The sequence below is a fragment of the Xenopus laevis genome, chromosome 1S (genome assembly GCF_017654675.1).
Source record: "Xenopus laevis strain J_2021 chromosome 1S, Xenopus_laevis_v10.1, whole genome shotgun sequence".
Lineage (NCBI taxonomy): Eukaryota > Metazoa > Chordata > Amphibia > Anura > Pipidae > Xenopus > Xenopus laevis.
Genome location: NC_054372.1, coordinates 149,946,462 through 149,969,401, shown reverse-complemented (window position 1 = coordinate 149,969,401; position 22,940 = coordinate 149,946,462). Strand labels below are relative to the sequence as shown.

General features: G+C 36.4%; 1 protein-coding gene across 1 annotated transcript in view; it reads left to right on the top strand.

Moving 5' to 3' along the window:
- Positions 1–22,940, top strand: part of hip1r.S (huntingtin interacting protein 1 related S homeolog) — a gene marked incomplete at its 3' end in the record, with an annotated part of 59,483 nt that overhangs the window by 2,960 nt on the left and 33,583 nt on the right. The window contains 10 exon segments of the mRNA NM_001091500.1: positions 10,981–11,044; positions 13,836–13,978; positions 17,153–17,209; positions 17,510–17,590; positions 17,690–17,766; positions 17,898–17,959; positions 19,095–19,235; positions 19,983–20,040; positions 20,126–20,201; positions 20,379–20,522. Of these exon segments, the coding sequence (NP_001084969.1) occupies positions 10,981–11,044; positions 13,836–13,978; positions 17,153–17,209; positions 17,510–17,590; positions 17,690–17,766; positions 17,898–17,959; positions 19,095–19,235; positions 19,983–20,040; positions 20,126–20,201; positions 20,379–20,522 (903 nt within the window).

Here is a 22,940-nt window from a genome sequence, read left to right as displayed (position 1 = left end):
AAAACAGTCTAGAGCCGCAAAACATAACACAGCTCATAAACTTTTAAAAGTTTTAACCTTTTTTTAATTTTAACTGTTACAACAACAGAATACAGCAAACAGAAGTGCAGTGTGTATGTGTAGGCCTACTTTGAAATAAATTAAGCACTGAATAGCCCTATTAAATGTTTGTGTTCTCATCTGTTTAATGTGACTTCTGTTTCTGAAGCTGCATGCTGATCTTCCCTCTCTTGTCTTGAGTGTGTGACCGCTGTAAGGACCATGATGAATCATCTTGTTACGGCTCGGTCTTGCCTGTCACTCCTGGGACATCTATACAGCCCTTGCACCTGCTGGCGGCTTCCCGGTCTCACACTCGAGAAGCCACCAGCAGGGGCACCTAGACGACATCAGGCCCGGACTGACAATCTGTGGGTTCTGGCAAATGCCATAGAAAGTCAGTATTTAGTGGGCTGATTGGGCCTCTGTGTGCCTGAAATGCCAGGGCCTATTTTAATTCTCAGTCCGGACATTGACGACATGACAGGCAAAGCTGCAAGACAGAGCCGCAGAAAGCAGGTGGCCTACCCCTGCGTTAGTGCAAGGCCAGACATGGCGTTTTTAAGTTGCGTAAATACGCCACTAAAACCACACGCGACCGTCAACATGCGTTATCATGCATTTTTTCAACATGCACTTCTCATTGTTCTCGTTCCCCATAATTCCGCTGAATATAAAATCGAAAAGCTATTTAGAAATAGAAGAACTATTTACATGAAAAATGGAGCAGGAATATTCGTCAATACACAACACAATTACATCACCGGCCGAAAAAACGTATATGTGTCCTTTATCTCGCGAGAATTTGGACATCATATTTAAAATACGCTGAGTATTTACGTAACGTGTGGTTTCAAATTTGCAGATCCCATAGTCTATTGATTTGATTTGAGTTTCTTGACGTATTGGTGTTTCTGCTAAAAAAACGCCAATACTGGAGTCCTGTGGTGGATTTCAGCTTGCAAGTGCCCTGTGAGAATTGCCATAGTGCGTTTTACATTAGTTTCAGTGGTAGTGCAGTTTATGCATATTTACGCCAACGGAGCTATTTTAAAAACGCAACGTAAAAACGCCACGTTTGGCCTTGCCCTAAAGCTGGCCATAGATGTAAAGATTTTTAAAAGATCTTTTCGTTATCGTGAGACCACGATTATCTCGAAACGATTGTTTAGCTGTACGATTTGTCCATCAACTAAAAAGAGCATTTCAGGCGATTTGCCAGGAAAACTGAGGTAGCTGCTTGCTTGGCCCTGCAAACATAGATAGATTGCACTAGGAGCGATAACATTTTTTTTAACCTGGCCGATCAATTTTCTGACAGATGTTGGATGAAAAATCATAAGACACACGATCGTTCGATTCCCACTAACCTCACGATAATTTGATGGATATGTCGGATTGCACTGAAATTGATCGTTCACTAATGAAAAATCTTTGCATCTATGGGGACCTTTAGAGTTGGTGACCCCCTCCCAGAAAGATGTAAGAAGGTAAAAAATAAAACTTTACCCATCAAAATTGAAAAAAAGACTTTATGCTGAATTAGCAGAAACCCAATGAACTGAAAAAAGCATTGGAAAGTGAACAAACCCTTTAAAATGTTGAGGGAGAACACCTACATGAATGCCTTATTGACTGCTTATGTCAGCCATACATGGGTCGATATAAGCTGCCAATTTTTCCTTTTCAGACCAAGTCAGTCCTTACTGGACCCGGGGCCTGCCTGACTAATATCTAAATGATAATTAGCCAGAATTTATCAGAGAGGTTGGAAATCCCAGTAGACAAGGACCAAATCAACCCACTGATGTAAATCTCTCAATATGGGTCTGCATAGGCCCATTATGATCTGATAGTTGGCCTAGTGAGCCATACGGTTATTTCAGCCCGATTTGGCCCAGAATGTGTGTGTCGCCAAAGAGGTAAAAATCCCAAAAATTGAATGTTAAGGCTAAGCTACATAGGAGATTTTCATCAAATTTTGTTAGTCAAATTTTATCTGATCTTGCCATTCATCTGCTCTCCGCAGCATGCAACAGCACGAGATTTGTTGAATGCTACAAAATCATATGTCGGAACAGATGTTATAGTTTGTTCATGCATCTACATCCAACATTCAATGTATTTGAGTGGGGGGGAAAGTTGGTCAGACATCATTAGATACCATCTTGTCTTATGAAGACGCAGCATTCATATCCGACAGTAGTGTTGTGACGGATGTAAAATTTTCCATGTAATTTACACATCAGATTTTTGTATTGGCCCCATTATATTGACCCATGAATAGAAGAAGGCGTTTTCTCGATCTGACACTTTCCTACCAAATCTCCCAAGTAGTGTAGCCTTTATGTGTATGCACAGATTTACTTGGAAAGTTAATTTTTTTTATACTTTTTTAATGCTTTGTGGTCTTTTGATCATTTTATAAATGGATGACTGTCTTTAATTTACATGGTGTTACTAGCTGCATACAAAAACTATCTTTGTGTAAAATTTGATGTAACATTACTCCATTTACTGAAGAACAGTTGGCTTATTTGTAGTTTACAGATTTTTTTTCTAAGTGCTGTGAGGAATGCATGGAAATCATCTGTATATTTCCTGTACTTCATGAAAGAAGGCGGCCATGAAAAAATACAATCCTACTTTAGGATATGACACTATGGTGAGAAATGAAAGAAAGCAAAGCGTTTTTACTGCTCAAACTGTCCTAGAGGAATGTCATAAATTTTTTGCTACCAAATAACTACCCCTGTTTGTTTTCACCTTAGAAAACGGCATACTTTTATGGTGTTATATAAATAGATTAAATACAAATACTATTTATATATTCCCTGTCAGTGACCGTTATCTGTATATGTTTTGTAACATTCAATAAAATGTTCTAAATAAAAAGTATAATTTATGAGATTATTGTTTGACGGAAAAAAAAAATTGTTGTACCTTTATTTTGTGATGCAATAAAAGAATACAAAAAAGTATAATTTATGTGCATTTCCCATGCATATTAATTTGTTACAGGGACAGTGTATCCCCATTTTCAACATTGGTTCAATGAATAGTGCTTGTGCTAACCATGCATCTTGCCCATTCTTTAAATTGGGAAAATCCACTGTCATCTGCTTCTTTATGTAGCCTGTTGATCAGCACAGCATTGACCTGTGTGGTGCTACCTTGAGCGGATTACTGGGTGAAAAAATCCAAACTTTTGTGTTTGAAAACCACTTAGTGTACATACGAGCACCTTCTTCTAATATCACTAAGCTGCTTTTATGTTCATCTCATTCTATCCTTATTTACTCCACTTCCTTATTTCCTTGTCCTTTTCCAGATTATTATAATCTAACCAAAATCAACAATTCTGTCAATGGATGTTAAAAATATGGGGTGAAAAGACCTGAAAATTTTAACAATTTTTAATGTTTTGATTTAATTCAGAGTATATTATGCAGTACTATTTGGTGTTCATGACTGTAGACAGAGGACTACTTATGCATTTCAGGAAAGGGGTGTGTGTGTGTGTCTGATTTCTTTCATGAACAAATAGTTTTTATTTTAGCCTTAGTCCCACCCACTTAAAATAAATAGAAATATGAATTCCTTTGCATGTACTCAGTTGGAGTTGAAGCTACGTGACAGGCATATCTCTGCTGCCTTTAGGATTGGTGAAAATATTGGTTTAAAGCATAGATTGTATTTTTTCTTTTAAGATGTTCAAGGCTTGCAAGGTGCATTAAAATTAGAAGTGCATCACATACATGATTTAGGTTGAGATTAAGCTGAATCCTTTGCTGCTTCTTGCGCTGCTGGTTCTGACTGCATGTGCTGATGCAAATAGTGAGCAAGACATTGTAGAAAATTGAATCTTGGATGCAGGCGGTTTTGGCTAGTGCAACATTGTTTTAAAGGGGTTGTCAATCCTTGAGTTAACTTTTAATATGGGGTAGAGAGTGATATTCTAAAACAATTTGCGATTGGTCTTCATTTTTTATTATTTGTGGTTGTTGAGTTATTTAGGATTTTAATCAGCAGTTAGAAATTTTAGCAATCTGGTTGCTGGGGTCCAAATTACCCTAGCAACCATGCATTGATTTGAATCAGAGTTTGGAATAAGAATTGGTGAGGACCTAAATAGAAAGATGATAATTAAAAGTAGCAATAACAATAAATGTGTAGCTTTACAGAGCATTTGTTTTATGATGGGGTCAGTGACCCCATTTGAAAACTGGAAAGAGTCCAAAGAAAAAGTCAAATCATTAAAATACTATAAAAAAATAAATAATAAAGACTACTTGTAAGATTTCTTAGAATTGGCCATCCTGTAACATACTAAATACCCAACTAACAACATAGAAAGGATTTTGAATATTTATTAGGATGTAGGCCATCTTTAACTGAATACAGGAGGTGTCTTGAAAGAAAGTGTCGCCGATGCTCTTGACTTTTATAGAGAGTCATTTTATTCCAGCTTTTTTTTAAGTTTAGATCCCCTTAAAGGTGGCCTTAAATATTGCTTGTGCTTAGTTTTAATAGGGGATCTGAAATAGCCTTATCAGCCTTATGGCTTTGTTTTAAAAGTCCCACCAGTATCATGGAGTCAGTGTTGACCATACATTCCCAGATTTGGTCAGGCAGTTTAACCATTATACATGCACGTCAGGTGCCATTTAAGGTGGCCATAGACGCACAGATAATATCGTATGAAACAAATTTTCGTCCGATATTCGTTGCGTGTATGGTGGAAAAAGAGCCAACCGATATTGGCAGAAGATTTTGGTTTCGGCTGGCTCATCGATCGGGCTGGACGGAAAATTTTGATCGGGTGCCTTTGAAGGCACCCAAACATCGGCCATTGTTAGTGTTGAAGGGTCAGATACAGGTAGAATTCTATTGTTTCTTCCCGTATATCTACCTGTATATCTGACAATTCAGCTCTACAAGGGTGTATTAAAACGAACGATCTTTTTTGGAAAGATCTTTTCCAAGAAAGATCGTAATTGTTACGTCTATGGCCACCTTTTGACAGATGATCTTGCAATCTAGGATTATACATCTTGACATAATTTCACTTGTTGGCTGAATGAAAGCAAACAGGAGCAGAGCAAATGAAAGAATAGAAAAGTGGCTACACATTTCTATGGCCTCTCACACAATAGCTATCCATTTGACCCGAAAGCTAATTAGTCAGGTACCATAAGCTTCTGTTTATGCATGATCGCATTTGGATAATAGCATATAATAGAATCTCAGGGGACATTGGATGCTGTGAAGTTCAAAACATACATCACCTCAAAACCAGCGAAATGGCACGCACTCAGCAGGACAGGCAGTGTTAAAATCAATTTACTTTATTTCACAAACATTAATCGTCCTAACTCATTTCGTATGTTCACACTCGTAATCATAGTCCTCAAATAACAATCACCAACACTTGAGTTAAAAAGCATTGGAAGTCTCCGTCATCTCAGACGTACTTCCTTTTTACAAACTGTTTCTATACTTGTTGTTGTTTTATAAAGTTATCACAACCTCTACAACATGTGTCCATACTCTTGTTTTAAATCAAGAACTTTTATAGTTTGCCCAAAGTCTCATTATTTTTAAGATTTTGGTTTATTCCTGACGCTTTAACTTTTGGATTCCAATTCCCAGAATTCCGTGTCCGTTTTTGTGTGTAAGGCTATGTAGATTATAGCCCGTAGTGTAATGTATAACAAGGCTTGGGGTCAAGAGAGCAAATTGTGAGTGGGGAGGACAAGAGAAACTTGGAGACTTCAGACGTTTGTTACAGGACGGAAGGCATTAAGGCATATGCAGAAGAGGGCTTTGGAAGGAGGAGCTGGGTTGCATTAGTAGAGGTGGGAATGTGATTTTGGATGGACTCTACTTTGTCTCTAAAGAATTTTGCAAGGTTCTGAGGAGAGTGTGTCAGGTTGACTGATACTGTTGATGAGGAATAGAGAACAGTATTGAATATAGAAAAGAGGTGTCGGCTTTATAGGCACACATCTGCCCTGCCCCCTTTGTGACATCATTGGCAGGGCGGGTTGGTACTGGTCTAAAAGTGGAGGGGGGGAAGCCGGGTGTGGGTGGCATTGGTTCGCTTTCAAATTGAGTTTTTCTCAATCCTCACATCACTAGTTCATAAGGGTACTGAAGTACTCTTGCTTGGCCTTCGACAAGGCAGAATTGAGGCATAACAGTTAAAATTTTATGGTAAAAAAAAAGTCTGCTTGCGTACGTGGATTGTTCAATGTGAAATGTGTTGTGAATGGGGTATATAGTCACTTAAAAAAACTGTTTGTTGTTGTTTTAGGTACCCAGCTTCTTAGTCTGGATTGTTTTGGCATATCAATTAATAGTAACACAACATTTAAAAGGGCCGGTAACACCTATATATACGTTTGCTCAACACAAGCTCAATAAAACAGTACTTGTGTTAAAAATGTATTTTACCTTTTTCTTAAAATAAATACATTTCGCAATTTCCTGCTATTACAAAGCACAAATGGATTTTTTCCCATAAACTGGCTCCACCAGGGTAACTGGTTCAAATGGCAATAAGAAGCTCCGAATATACAAACCCCTCCCTTCTTTAATAATTTGTTTTACCATCTTCTCTTACACAGTAACTGTGGCAAACCAGGTAGTAATTTATTTCAAACAGGAAGTTAGAGAATGGAAGTGGTTTTATTTCTTGTTTAAGGCAACAAAGCATATAAAAATGCAGTTTGTTTTTTTTTTTTCTTTGGTTCGATCCCTGCTAATGCCTCAAAGTGGGCTTATTTTGCAAGACAATAATGTAGTGATTTTGTATGTAAGTTTTTTTTACCTTTTTTCAATAAGGTGTAATAGATTGAGTGAAAACTTTGCTGTGTTCTTCTATTATAAAATATGTAAAATGTATATATCATGGCGTCACTAAGAGCCATTTATAATCTCTGCTTAGTGATATCATTTACATAACATAATTCATTGATGCCTGTGTATCACAAGAATTGTACAATTATGCGACCTGTTATCAGAATGCTGTGGGCCTCAAGTTTTCTGCATAAGGGATCTTTCTGTAATTTGTATCACCATACTTTATCTACTAAAAATAATTAAAAAAAGAAACCCAACAGGATTGTTTTTACCTCCAATAAGGATTAATTATATCTTAGTTGAGGCAAAGTAAACAGTACAGCTTTATTATTACAGAGAAAAAGGAAATCATTTTAAAAATGTGAATTATTTGATTTAAGTGGTGTTGATGGGACCTTCCCGTAATTTGGAGCTTCCTGAATAATGAGTTTCCAGATAAAGGAGCTCATACCTGTACTGTAAAAGGAAAGGTTAGAATTTAAACATTTTAAAAGCTCTGCTCCAGAGTTTACTTCTGGCCTTTTAAAGTAGAACCAAACCCTTAATTATAAAAATTATTTTTCATTTGCTTTCTTGTTTGCATAAAAACCAGGTTTATGGCCTACCTGTAGGCTGCAAGTCCACATAGGTCTATCTATAACCAATCACAACACTTATTTCGCACCCCCAGTGACTTTTTTATGCCTGTGTTGCACATTTGAACGAGGCTTAAGGGTAAAAAAAAAAAGGTTGAGGACCCTGCATAAGACCAACTGAATAAATGGAATATATTCCCTTTAAATACATTTTACTTATTTAATGCACTTTAGTTTTGTCTTGCTTTATTTTTGCACTCACCCCCCACCTCACACAGTCACCTCACACATTTTATCCCACTAAAAACTACAGTGTAGCCTTTGCAGTACTCTGCAACTAAATCTGGACCAGTATATAGAAAAACAAAATAAACTAAGATACTACAAAGTACTATATAGACGGTCTGGCTTATGGCATGAAAATGGCAGCAAAAAAAATACTGAAGGTGACCTGCTTATTCTGAATGGCAAAACATAAATCGGGAAGATACATTATAGCCAGCTGTTCAAATAGTTAAATTCAGCAAAAGATTAGAAAGTGTAAATATAGATAATGCCTTGTTCTTAATGCATGAATGCCACCTCCCGTACCTATTTGTAATTAAAACAAATTGTGGGGAAATGCACCCAGGCAGCAGTGTCAAGAAAGCTCCCAGTTTGCTCACCTGTTTGTCCTCTGCTTTGTGTTGTGAAGAACAATGGACAATCTCCCAACAGGAACAAGGTATCGGACCGACTGCTTCCCCAACTTATATGAACAAGAAAAGAGCAGGTAAATTAGAAATTTTTTAATCAATGTTCTTGATGAAGTAAATATCAAATGAATAAGCTTAATTACACTAGAGGAATGTATAATATTCCCTTTAACACATGACTACAATAATGTTTAACCACCTCAGACTTTGTATAACATTAAAGGGCAACTAAAGTCTAAAATAGAATAATGTTAGATATGCTTTATTTTGTATACTAAATATAAACAAGAACTTACTGCACCAGAAGCCCAATTAAAAAAATGATTTATGCTTTTAAAGTTGGCACAGGGGACTGTCATCTTGTCACTTTGCTAAACATCTTTGCAATAACAAGACTACGAACATGCTCAGTGTGGTCTGGGCTTTAGTTGGCAGGTTAAGCTTAGGGATCGTCATAAATGATCAAAACAGCACAAGTCAAATAATTTCTGCCATAGAAGCTGATACATTAAGACTGATTAATTAATCGGAAAATACAGACTGCACTGGGTCTGTGGATACAAATCTATACAGTTGTTACAGGGAAACAAACAAAGTTGCTCGAGTTCTGGGAAGTAAGGTGGGGTGGCTTCCCCCAGATTATTTCCCTGCACAGCAGTTAGGGACCGTCTGAAGTTTCCTATCTGCAGATGTCAGAGCAAGTAAAACGAAGGGTGAATTCCATTGCATACAGTCAGGTATCTTACAAAAACGGTACACATTTTTTAATTAAAGTATATTGGAGATAGGTTTCTTTTTCATTAAAGAAAGTAAAAATGGGATTTTATTTGCCTTTACATCCCCTTTAAGGTCAATAGGACAAGCTCAGGTGGAGAAGTCTTGTGATTCAAAAAGTAGTTTTTTTCATTCCTTTTGCAGGGTTTTAAACGTGTCTCCCAAAATAACAAATTTTATCACACAGTTTTATCTATGAATTTTGCAAAGCTTTCCATCAAGTTGAAGTTGGTATATGTGGTGTGTGTTTTACACAACAGTATAAAAACTACAGGATACAAAGGGAAGTGGATTTGTCCTGTTCGTTAAATGTAACCAAATATGAATGTCCTTCAAATGCAAGCTGTAAAAAGGCAAACAAACACATGTAACAAAACAGAATAAGCCATGAAGATATGTTCTGAACACAATGTATAATGTGTAAAAACATACCCTTGAATAAACTCTGTTCCCTTCCCCCACCAACAGTTGAATAAAGGGGCATACATATGGTGGTCCTGCTTAAAGGCTTTCTCAGTGCAGATTTTAAAAATATTCATGCTTCTTGTATTTAAGGTCAGTAGTAATTCACATATTTTCTAAGTCAATTACAAACCTCTCCTGTTATACCTGGGGGCCTGGAGTTGAACAGCTCTGATCTGTACATACAAAAATGTGTTTGTTGCTACTAGTTTATATATAGGTTAAGAAAGTTTCCTATTACCTTTTTTTCACCACCTCTTTCCTCTGTAGTGAAGCTGTATTTTGTATCCACAAATATTCAGTGAAACCTCAATTTTAAGTACCCTGATTTTAAGTTTTCCCGCATTTTACATTTCTTCTTTGTGTTATAATAAAACATTTCAATGGGTGCATTCCCCTGATTTTAAGTAATGTTTTCCCGGATTGTACACCTAATTTTGTCCTGATGTTCCCAAAACCTGCTTTTTTTTTCCATCCATGAATGTTATTATTGTGAAATAAATAAAATACTAACCAGATGTATATTTTGCCATGGTTCTACCTCTGAATGGTCAATTTCAATTAGTTTGCTGACTGTCAGAGAGGCCTTGCACATGCCTCCAATGCTGGACCCTTGTTATTAACACAGTAAATATTGTATCTCAAAGTAAAACAGACTCCTGTGCTTATATCCTTTCAGTACTTGTATCCTTGCAGTACTTGAAGAAAAAGTTACTTTAACACATTTCCCGTATTTTACATTTTCCCGGATTTTCTATAGTTTTTCCTGGTCCCCTGAAAAACTTAAAATGGGATTCTACTGTATTATTTTTCCAACAAAAAATGGGGAGAGGAAAGTTCTGAATGGCACAATAACCTCAAATGAGTTCCAAGTGAAACATGCAGACTTCAAAATCTACTTTGTAAATAGAAGTCGAGCAGTCTCAAAACAATGCCATTTGTGTAGCAATGCAACAGGGAGAGATTTGCAGCTTTTTTACATTTGTGTAAATTCCCTTCTCTACAGACTGGTCCTCAGTATGGATGAACTAAATATTTTGCAGAGTTTTGCTGTGAAAAAAAACACCCATCAATGCTAATGTATAGGATAAAAAAATTTGCACAGTTTGAAAAAAAATGTTGCATGAAAAACCGCCCGTTGACTTTAATGCAATTTGGGATTTTTTTAACCATTTTGTAAATTTTTGTGCAGTGCAGGCACAATTCAATTAAACCACTGTGCTGTTTTGGGGGGGTCACCGCCAACTCACTATCACAGGCATTACATAACCAGTATTTGGCCACGTCCTACTACTATTTGTAGCATTTGGATTTGAGTGAATCCTTTGTAGTCTGGCTAAAACCAAATCTTTTATATTCATACATTTAAGTATGGATTAGCATTCTGATTTGATTTTGTTTTTAGGCCATTTTTTGGGGGGGTTCAGTATTAATACAAAAATGATGTCTTTACTGTATCACTTTTCTAAATAATAATTCCTTTGTCTCCACTAATTATCTTTATTTATTTTTTGCTCAGCTGGAATATATGGTACTGTGACATTTAAACACGTTTCTTTTACACTCTTTAGGCCGTCAGTATCAGCAAAGCTATCAACTCACAGGAAGCTCCAGTGAAAGAGAAACACGCTCGCAGTATCCTTTTAAAACAATGCTTATTTGTAAACTGGGAAATTAGCTGTGATAGGATTTGCTTTCTATAAAATGTTCTTTCTCTTCAGCTATATTAATTTATCCCATGCAGGCCATCATTTCTAATATTCTGAAATGACAACATATTTGGCTAGGTCTCTGTTATTATTCGGTTAGTATAAGGATCATGAAAAAAAAGTATTTCAAAACTAGTTCTTACTGATCAATATCTTCTTGTGTAAGGTTGTAAAGTATTTATCTAAACCTCTACTATATAGTGAAACATATCTGAATTTTGAGTAAAGCTGGCCAAACATAATGTGAGCCTTTAAAGGGATACTGTCATGGGGAAAAAAAAAATTCAAAATGAATCGGTTAATAGTGCTACTCCAGCAGAATTCTGCACTGAAATCCATTTCTCAAAAGAGCAAACAGATTTTTTTATATTCAATTTTGAAATCTGACATGGGAAATTGACAATATGTCTAATATTGTCAATTTCCCAGCTTCCCCAAGTCATGTGACTTGTGCTCTGATAAACTTAAATCACTCTTAGGGCTATTCCACACGGGGAGATAGCGACGCGTTTGCGGTCGCGGTGACAAAGCGCCGCGACAGTCGCCGCGACCGGCGCAGGCGACAGTTTTGTATGGGCGCCTATGTAAAAACGCCTGTGCTAACCACACGAGGCGATGCGCTTTTCAACAGTCGCCTGAAAATGCCTCGCCAGGCCAGGCGCTTTGTCGCCGCGACCGCAAACGCGTCACTATCTCCCCCTGTGGACTAGCCCTTACTGCTGTACTGCAAATTGGAGTGATATCACCCCCCCCCCACCAGCAGACAGACAAAAGAACAATGGGAAGGTAACCAGATAACAGCTTCATAACACAAGATAACAGCTGCCTGGTAGATCTAAGAACAACACTCAATAGTAAAAACCCATGTTTCATTGAGACACATTCAGTTACATTGAGAAGGAAAACAGCAGCCTGCCAGAAAGCATTCTCTTCTAAAGTGCAGGCACAAGTCACATGACATGGGGCAGCTGGGAAATTGACAAAATGTCTAGCCCCATGTCAGATTTCAAAATTGAATATAAAAAAATCTGTTTGCTCTTTTGAGAAATGGATTTCAGTGCAGAATTCTGCTGGAGTAGCACTATTAACTGATGCATTTTGAAAAAACATGGTTTCCGATGACAGGATCCCTTTAAGGCAGTGATCCCCAACCAGAAGCTTGTGAGCAACATGTTGCTCTCCAAACCCTTGGATGTTGCTCTCAGTGTCCTCAAAGCAGGTGCTTATTTTTGCATTCCAAGCTTGGAAGAAAGTTTTAATTGCATAAAAACTATGTATAGTGTCAAGTAGAGCCTCCTGTAGGCTGCCAATCCACATAGGGTCTACCAAATAGCCAATCACCGACCTTATTTGGCACCCTAAGGGACTTTTTCATGATTGTGTTGCTCCCCAACTCTTTTTCATTTGAATTTGGCTCATGGGTAAAAAAGGTTGGGGACCCCTGCTTTAAGGTATAGATTTTTATCCTATGGGTTGGAATCCAAAAATGGGACACCATAATTTTTAGTGTGATTGTGTTTATTAGCCCCTTTTAATACAGTAACATTTATTACTACAGTAAAAATATTAATTCAAAAGTGCATGACCCAGTGCAATGTGGAACAGCGAAAGAAGGTTTTGTCACATTATGACGCCGGGCCACCACATGTAAAGTGTTTTACATGCAGCGATTTTCAATGGATCTGGGGGGGGAATTTTTTTTTTTTTTAAAAGAGGTTTCTCATGGGTGACAGAGCACCCATATTTTATTGTTGTTATATAGACCTAATTTGAAAAAACATAGCATGCTACACTTCTATGTATAAAGACCAATATATAGAGAATACACATACCTCTGGAAGGACAATAAAACAGGCAATCTAGGATCTAAACCCATCAAGAGATTTTTGGCAAGCCACTCCAACTCTTGCAGAAAGCACAACTCGCATTATTTTATCACCGTAATTTTAATTTAATAAATTAAGGAGTACGAGCCTCAAATATAGGCGGACAGAGAGCATGTTTTATTTTCAGCTTACAGCAAAGGAATTCCAGGACTGTGAGAAATCTTCAAAAATGTATTTCAATGCGGAGTGCGATGCAACGTTTTGGGGAGTAGAACCCCTTTTCAGCTTGACATCCATTAATCACAATGCTGTTCTATGTTTATTAGAATCTGAGTTTAAATTGGTAGCCAACAATATAACTGCAGTTTATACTGAATGAGACACCGTTTCATTTAAAGGGTATATTTTTCCAGTATTGTGTTTTCTCTCCATATTGTTATTTGGGAGCAGAGCCTGCCATGTAGCTTTAGTGATTAGATGTGACTTTTAAGGTTATGGGTTAAGGGGGTGCCAAAGCAAAATGTTAAATATTTGAAACATAAACACAATTTTTGCATTCAGTCACATAATTGTGTGTGGTTATTGTAAACCTAATTTTGCTGACAATGGTCGAAGAATTATTTTAACCATTGTAGTCTCCTGGGACTACTGGGAATTGAAGCACTAAATACCTCACTATATACTTCTGTTGCTGAGTGCTGGAATTTTCTATCATTGGTTTCCTTTACAGTAGTTTGCTATTATGCTGCAAAAAAATAGACTTTCACAATTTGAGGTTCAGAGTATGTTTTGTGCAGTGAACCTTATGTCAATTTTTATATTTATTTGTGATGCCATTTTTCTACTGCTTTCTGTTAAGCACATTACAGTTTTTCTTAACACAAGATGTAGGAATTATTTTGGGCACTCATCATGAAAAAGGAGCATTTACATTTTGGTCATATGCCATTGGTCTTCCATTACCTAGCAGTTCTATTCTAAGCTGGAAATTTTGCCATGTCCTGCACAAAGTCCTTCGAGATGGACATCCAAATGTAAGTACGGTAACTCTTGGGGGCAGATTTACTAAGGGTCGAATTTCGAAGTTAAAAAAACTTTGAAATTCGACCCTCGAATTGAAATCCTTCGGCTTTGAATATCGAAGTCGAAGGATTTTTAGCGTATTTGAATAGAAATCATACCGATTAGAACGATTTTTAGCGATCGAACGAAGGATTTCTATTCGATCAAAAAAAACTTAGAAAAGTGCTGTGGTAGGTCCCCATAGGCTAACATTGCACTTCAGTTTTTTTTAAAGAGAGAGTACGATTATCGAATGGTCGAATAGTCAAACGATTTTTACTTTGTCGAAGTCGAAGGTCGTAGTAGCCTATTCGATGGTCGAAGTACCCAAAAAATTACTTTGAAATTCGAACTTTTTTAACTTCAAAAATTCACTCAAGCTTAGTAAATCTGCCCCTTGGTGTATTAAGAATAATGTATTGTTGCATTATAGACCTTACATGGAATCCTGCAAAATCATTAGATTTGGCAAAAGTTAAAGAGAAGGAACATTAGATGAATAATCCTGTGCATTTTAATGTTTTTGGTAATTTATTTCAGTTTGAAACCCTTCCCTCTGTCTTCAATTTGGTGTAGCCATTTTCAAATTACACCTGTTTACACTCCAAAAAATATATTTTTATATCCATAAGTTTCTCTTTTCTTTCCTAGCTTGTATGCTTTGATCATTAATGGTTTAGGCTGCAGATTGATCAGGCTGCAGTTTTCCCAGTTAGCTGTCTTTGTATCCAGAACTAGCATTGGTAATGCACTGGAGCTAATATTTCTGAAGCGCTAGGAAATCACAGCCTCCTACACCTTGTAATTTTGTTCCATTTACATTACAATTTAGGATTATTAAGGTATACTTTTAACTCTAGTCTCCCTCTAGTTCTCACTCCTGAACCGCACCATGGGGACCTGCCATACCTTGAGGTGCTTTTTACAGAGCATGCACAATTGAATCCGTGTTGGCCATAAAGATGCATGCTTTGTATCGGTCATCTCAGAGAAGGGAACCTGCAGTGGTTAAAGATTGATACCTACAAACACCACTGTGCCACCACTGTGCTATTCTGCAATTTTAAACCAGGTGCAGCGAGTCCCCAGTTATGCAGAACAGGCGGAGAGAGGCCTTTGAAGGGAACCTAGGTTTACAAGCACACTTATCAGTATGTCTCTCCTTCTTAATAATGTTTACTGGGGACAATTCCCTGAACTAGGACACTTACCTGGTCCCAGTTCTGTCATGGTCCCATTCTCTCCCCCCCCCCTCATTCCATATAATTATGAACATAATAGAAACCCTGTTATTATTTCCAAAGCCACTGTTCCCCTCTCTTGTGTCTTCTGGAAGGCCCCCACTGTCTGCAACAATGTATTTCTATTCACAACCTTTTTATTATAATCGGCATTGCTCTCCATAATTTTCCATGTCAGTTTGTCATTACTCAGTCTCCAACTGACCTACTCTTGAGGGTTACAGTTTAGAGATTAATTTATTTCTGCAACAATCTTTTAAGGGGAGTATAAGATATGTACAATTAATGGCCATGCACCTAGAATTTTCCAGTCCCTTTGGAAGAGGGCTATTATCTCTCTTGGGGGCAGATTTACTAAGGAGTGAACTGGCTAACGCTAGCGACGATTCACTAGCGTGAGCACCTGCAGGGACATTGGCAATTTACTAGCAGGCGCCAATTCGCTAGCGAAACAGACCGTCACTAGCAGTCATTCGCACTCTATTGCCAGGTGACTTTTCGCTCTGGTGAACGGACGTTACTCCACAAATTCACTAAAATGTGAATTTTATTGAATATTACCTCTTTCGCCAGAGTTGCCTTCGCCACCTCAGACCAAGTAAAGTGGCTATAAAGCAGCTAGATCTTCCTCAATCTTCTGTCACATACATCATATTCTGTGAGCCAAAAATGCATCAAAGTTGAAAAAATGCTGGCAACTTTTTTCTTTCTTTTTTTTAAAGCAGGATTGACTGCAAAAGTCCTAATTTACTTTTCGGTTTTCTCAACACATTTTATAACATATGGAACATTAATTTTACAGTGGACTCATGTGTAGGGCATTATATTAACTCTCTTCCCTTGACATGTGTAATATAAACCGGTAACTTAAACCATTTGCAGCAACATTTATAATAAAAACATCCATCCGATTTTAAATTTCCCGCCCTCTGCAAATTGACAAGTGCGCAATCACTAGCGAAGTTGCGCTAGGCACAAATGAATGCTAGCGCATCTTCGCTATGGAATGCTCGCACAGCTGAAGTAACGATAGCGCAAAGTCACCAGCATTAGACGCCCGGGGCGAAAATTCGCATTTTCGCGTATTTGCACCTGGCGAAGTGTTGTGATGTGTGCAAAGCTGATGCTGGCGAAAATTCGCCCGTTAGTGAATCTGCCCCTTGGTCTTCTGAACAATGGCCAATCTTAGCGAAGACACGGAGCATAAGAGGCCCATTTATCAAAGTCCAAATTTATCTCATTATTTACTGAGAAATACTCTGACCAAATCTGCACCGATTTTTTTTTTCCCCTTATTTATCAATACACTTTTCCGAAAATTTCCTGGGTGGGTAAAAAACCTGAAAAAATTTGGAAATATAAACTAATCATACTAATTTTTCGTATTTTCCACCCGAAAACTCTGATTCTTTCTGAGTTTTACCGAAAACCACAAAATCTTCAGATTATTGCACGAAACCCAGTGCAGATCAAGATATCTTCTCCCATTGACATGCAACTTTGGCAGGTGCCGGATTTACAGATACAGATTTTTCCCATCCTCTGGGTATAATAAATCCCGAAAAAAATAGTCTTTTATAGTAAAAAAACACAATTTTTTCGGGATTTTGGCATTTGGAATTAAATTAACTAAATAAATTAACTCTCTTGTCTTGACAATTTATACACCCTGTATTTCTCAGGGTCCCTTTTACCGCCCGCATTGATCCGTATTTGTTTGCATCTATATTTCATATGTTGTACAGGAAAATGTTGGTGCTTTATAATTGGTAATAATAATCTGTCTGAAAAAGTTACTGCCATTGGGTTTTTTTTCATTGTACTTTGTGTTATTTATCCTTTATCTCTGTAGTATATAATTTCTTTGAATTTGTTTCATTTTCTAACTGCTTAGTCTAATTTTAGGTACTGTCAGATTGTCAGCGATACCGCAATAACATCCGAGAAACAGGAGAGCTGTGGGTGAGTATAAACCAGCCACAGGAACATAATAATGTAAAGATAACTGTTGGTTTTGTATGTTATTGGTACATGTATGGCCAGAGCTGGTGACATCTGTCAGCAACTAACAGTATGAGTGTGTTGGTTGTGGCAAATATTTGGTTCATTAACTATTGAATAGTTAAATATTTACACAACTCTAAAAAATAAATAATATTTAGGCTTAATGTGTAAATCTACACTGAGCTGTTTTTGCTTAGCTTTAAAGGATTTATGCGTTTGTCACCACTGCACATTTATTTTATATTCATTTTGCTGTAGGGTCATCTGCACGATCGTTATGGGCAGCTTGTGACTATTTATACAAAGCTTTTGCTTAATAAAATAAGCTTTCATGTAAAGGTAAGGTCTATGCATTTAGCCTTCCCCCACATTTAATTTCCTCCTCTTTTTTTTGTAATGCATTATTTCTATTTACCTCTGGCATATTTTTTTCCCAAGCACCCTGAATTTCCACCAGGCTTAGAAGTGACTGATGATGTTCTTGAAAAATCAGCCGGCACAGATGTCAACAACATGTACGCTGGTATTTATTGTCTCACACCTATAATTGGTATTGCACAATGTGTTAGTATTCTTGTTTCATTAATTCATTTATTGCAAAGGTACCAGCTGTTTTTTTTTTTTTCTGTTTTATAATTAATTTTAGATTTCAGCTTACTGTGGAAATGTTTGATTATATGGACTGTGAATTGAAGCTTTCTGAAGCTGGTAGGTAAATGATCTGTATTCTAGCTACTTTATAGTTTTTACATGTGCTACAACTTTTTTTTTTCTAATTTTCTTCAACTTCTTAATTTGTTTAATTATTCCTAAAACCTCAAACAAATGAGCAAACATTTGTTTAGACAAAGTATTGTATTTTCAGCTGATTCAGGAAGTTTCAGAATATGGCAATCTGCATTGTGATCACATGACAGATTTATAGTGGAGCACCTTTAAAATCAACATCTAGCAGCAATAATTGCACATTTGAAAATCAAACTAATGCAAGCAGGATAGAAAGAAACATATATCTACATTCCAGACACTGATTTTGAAGTTGTTCCCACTATATCAATTTGGAATGAATGGATTGATCAGAGCCAGAACCAAAAAGCTTAAAGGAACAGTAACACCAAAAAATAAGTGTTTTAAAGTAATTAAAATATATACTATTGCCCTGCGTTGGTAAAAGATATGTGTTTACTTACGAAAGACTGCTATAGTCTATATAAATATGCTGCTGTGTAGCCTTGGGGGCAACTATTCAAGCTGAAAAAGGAGAAAAGGCACAGGTTACTTAGCAGATAATTGATAAGCTCTGTAATAGAATACAAGGGTATTCGATCAAATAGTCCTGACCCGAAAATTTGAATAGAGTTTTCCCTCCAGAAAAAACATGAAATGATTCAACTGTCCTCTGCTATTTTAAATGAACTTGGTAGGTTTTAGGTGGCGAATATTCAATTAGAACTGTTTCCTTGGTCCAGGTGTGATAAATCTCACATTCAAATTTACATTCGAATTGGGGGATAAAAATTTGAATGTGTGAATTTTGATACCAAAAAAAGAATAAGAATTCAAATTTACTATTCAACCCTAATATATCTGCCCCTCAATGTATCAATTTAGAACAGTAACAGAGTTGGCAACCCCCCCCCCCCCAGAGCTGGTCTAGAAGGTGAAAAATAAAACTTTATACTTCAACATTAGAAAAAACAGTCACAAATACAAAATAGAAAGTAATTGGAAAAGTTTTTTTTTCTGGTGAACTGTCTGAAACCAACAGAACTAAAAAAAGTGTTTGAAGATGAACAACCCCTTTAAAACAGAATTATTTTGTAATATACATTGTGTTTGTTAGTTTTCAGGCAGCTTAATAGTTCCATTGCTGTATCTCAGATGTCAGCAGGACAGTGTAAGCTGGCCCCTCTTATACAAGTCATTCAGGATTGCAGCCATCTCTACCATTACACCGTCAAGCTGATGTTTAAACTCCATTCATGTGAGTATTCCTTCTGCAATAGTATTTAGCATATATCTGAATCATAAATTGGACTTCCTTTTTTTGCCTTAACTTGGGGTAATGAAAATTAGGAACACATGTTTAGGAATGTGAGAGGAATAGCTAACTCACATTTCAGCTAAATGTATATGGCAATCTGCAGCTGAAATAAGAGTGGCTATCAAATATGAAGTAGAATTTGGAAACTGGTGTTAATTCCAGTTAGAGGAATGATTAGGCCAGAGGTCTTTCAGACCTTTAGACTTACATATGCAGTTTCAACATTTTGTGGGCATCCACAGAGAAATTCAGATGGAAACAATAAAAGCCAAACAGTCAACTAATAAAAATGAAGCAACAAATCGCTTTTGTATTTGCCCTTTTTAATATCATTTCGGTATATACATTTGTAATAAAATAAAAAAATAAAATTGTGAAATGTTCCACCTTAGTTATTATTTAAATATTAGGTCACATAAGAATGTGGGCCATGCACGGTTGGATTGGCCACTCACCAGACCGTATCATAGATGAATTTCAAAATGTCTACTTCAAGCGGAATTGTCTTTGCAAGTTGCTAAAATAGTATTCCTTGGTGTGTGGTGTAGTTGGGGAATAACAATGGAATTTTGATGAAGATGTGTGCCTTTATTCTATTTTGTATCATACATTGACTAACAATGTAATAATCTATATTAGAAGGTACTAGTAAAACATATATATAATCTATTCTACTCTTAAATCTAGGTCTTCCTCCAGATACTCTACAGGGACATAGAGACCGATTTCATGAACAGTTTCATAGGTATGTAAGCAAATTGGAAAGTACATATATAAAAAAAGAGTAAATTACAGTGCATTGTAGGTTATGTTCGGTTTTTGTTTTCTAGTTTAAAAAATTTCTTCAAACGGGCATCAGACATGCTTTACTTCAAACGCCTCATTCAGATTCCCCGTCTTCCTGATGTAAGTTTTTACTGGTCAGTGTGAATGTATGGTATAAACAGTGGTCAATTTAAATACATTTAATAGATTTGTTTAAAAATATTTTTTATAGAAGCAAACTTATGCATTAGTATGCTTCTTCAAACATATTATACATGTAAGTTTGTTTCTTTTTCTGTTTTTGTCTTTTTAAATCAGGGTCCACCTAACTTTTTGCGAGCCTCTGCCCTTGCAGAGCATGTTAAACCAGTGGTAGTTATTCCCAATGAAACTCCTGAAGACGAGGAACCGGCAGAATCTCTGGTTGAAATCCGCACAGCTCAGCCTGTGGAGCAAGAGCAGGTAACTGGATTCTTTCCATTATTTTGAAATACAGTACACTCCCCAATAGCTCCATCGTTGTTTACTGACAGGATGGTTATCTTGCCAAATGTTATATCTTATTAAAGGGCGTTCTGCTTTATTATGCAAAGATTGACTCTGTTTCCGGCAATTTGTAGAATGAGGGCCAACTGTACTTTATTCTTTAACAAAGGGGATCCAGACTATGCTTTTTATTTTTTAATACCATAAACAGGTAAACGGCTTGTTTTTTTTAGTTTGTATTAACTAAGAAACTTCATAGAGCAGTAAAAAGAAACATTCTTGGCATTATTTTTTAAAGAATGTTATCCAGAATGCTCGGAGCCAGCTGGCTTAATGTGGAGCCAGCTCTACAGATGTTTTATTTATATATTTTTAACTTCAGGTAGTTCTTTAGCATTTTTGTTATGTGCTTTGGGTCATTGTAGTGCTGTTGAATGTACAGTTTATTGGACAGATTAGGTGCCTTCCTGATGTTTCTTCATGGTGGATAAGAATTTAGCCGTTCTCTATAGCAAGTGTACTGTCAATTTTGAAAAGTGTCCATCTCCATTTGCAGGACTTGCGTGCAGTACCTTTCTCCAGCCCTTCCACAGACCACTTTTTTTGTTTTTTAAACTGTTTTATATATTTTCAAGATGAACATAAAGTAGTTAGACAGAGTAGGTACATGACAATTAGCATTGACATTGAAAGTACAGTAGGCTATGTTAGCATGCTGGTCATATGGATGTCCTTGTAGTTTGCGGTGTTAGTCGTGGTTGCTGAGTTAGAATCTGTCACATTGAAAATCATATAATGTACATAATGAGGAAGGAAGTAACAGATAGGAAATAGTATAAGGGAGGAGGAGAGAGAGGACAGAATATAAGGAGGGGGGAGGAGGAGATGGATTGCCATTTGTCATGTCGTTTGTTGGTATCAATAAGCAGTACATAATGTTTCAAATATAAGTATAAACGCATGAGGAGGCGGCTAATGTCACTTTTGCTCAGAGGCTGTTGGGTAGTTTTCCTCAAAGAGAAGCCTCTGTCCACCATTTTGTTGTATCGGAAGGGGGCTAGTAGTTTATGTTGCTTCTGCCCTTCCATCTTGTTTAGGTATTTGCTCCAGATATCATAAAATGAGCCTTTAGATTCCTTGTCTCCAAAGTTCTCCAGACTGTAACAGGCTCTCAATGGTTTGTACCAGAAAACTAAAGATCACCAGTATGGGATCTTTCCATTATTTGGATCTACATACCTTGTCTACCAAAAACCATAAAAAAAACCCTAAAACATTAAATAAACCCAATGGGATTGTTTTTGCCACCAATAAGGATTAATTGTAATTTAGATATGATCATGTACTAGGTACTGTTTTATTATTACTGAAAAAAGGAAGTCATTTTTAAAAATTTTAATTATTTGTTTAATATGGAATCCATGGAAATTGGTTATAGTTTGGAGATTTCTGAATAATGGGTTTCTGAATAACTGATCCCATACATATATATATATATATATATATATATATATATATATATATGTATATGTATATGTGTATATATATATATATATATATATATATATATATATATATATATACATATGGTGATTTTTGTACGTATATATATTTAGTTAATTTCTTCACTCACATGGTGACTTATTCACCTATACTGAGGCTTGTGGGGGGCTTGTGGGGGAGTAAGGAAAGCTTATTCTATACATTGTAGATTGTTTGCACAATCACTGGTAATTATATACTTTATGCACACATAGACAATGATCAGTAATGCCGATATGGAGGCAGTTGAATTTTAACATATGGGGTCTTTATTCACTTACGTCATTCACTATTTATCATAATATGTGGTATCTAGTTAGGGGGCGCACTTTTACTATATTACTATGCAAATGACTATATTTAAGGGTTACCACACTATATTTATTTTGTTCTATACCGAGTTTTGTTTATAATTGATTATATTGTAGCTTACAACGACCCTAGGCCCATATATCCCATATATCACTGCCCCCTGTTCACATTATATGCCTGAAAACATATTTGAGACACATTTATGATTAGGTTGAGACCCTGCCCCTAATGAGCACCTTATTAGTAGCTGTGTCAAAAGCAGTAGTATACCATAATATAGGATGAACATCGAACGAAAAGATAGTATGTAATGAGTAACACAGAACCCGATCAATTATGGATATAACAGCCTTTTGTAATTAGGTAGATAGAGACATTGTGCTTTTAACTCTTCAAATTGTGACGTAATTGTAACATTAGTTATTTAATTGTCTAAGTAGAGCTATTATGTGGTTACAAAATGTCTTGTTTTTAACTTGTTAGTGATATGAACTAGGGGATTTATTGTGTCTAGTTTTTTACATGTTTAAATGTTATACT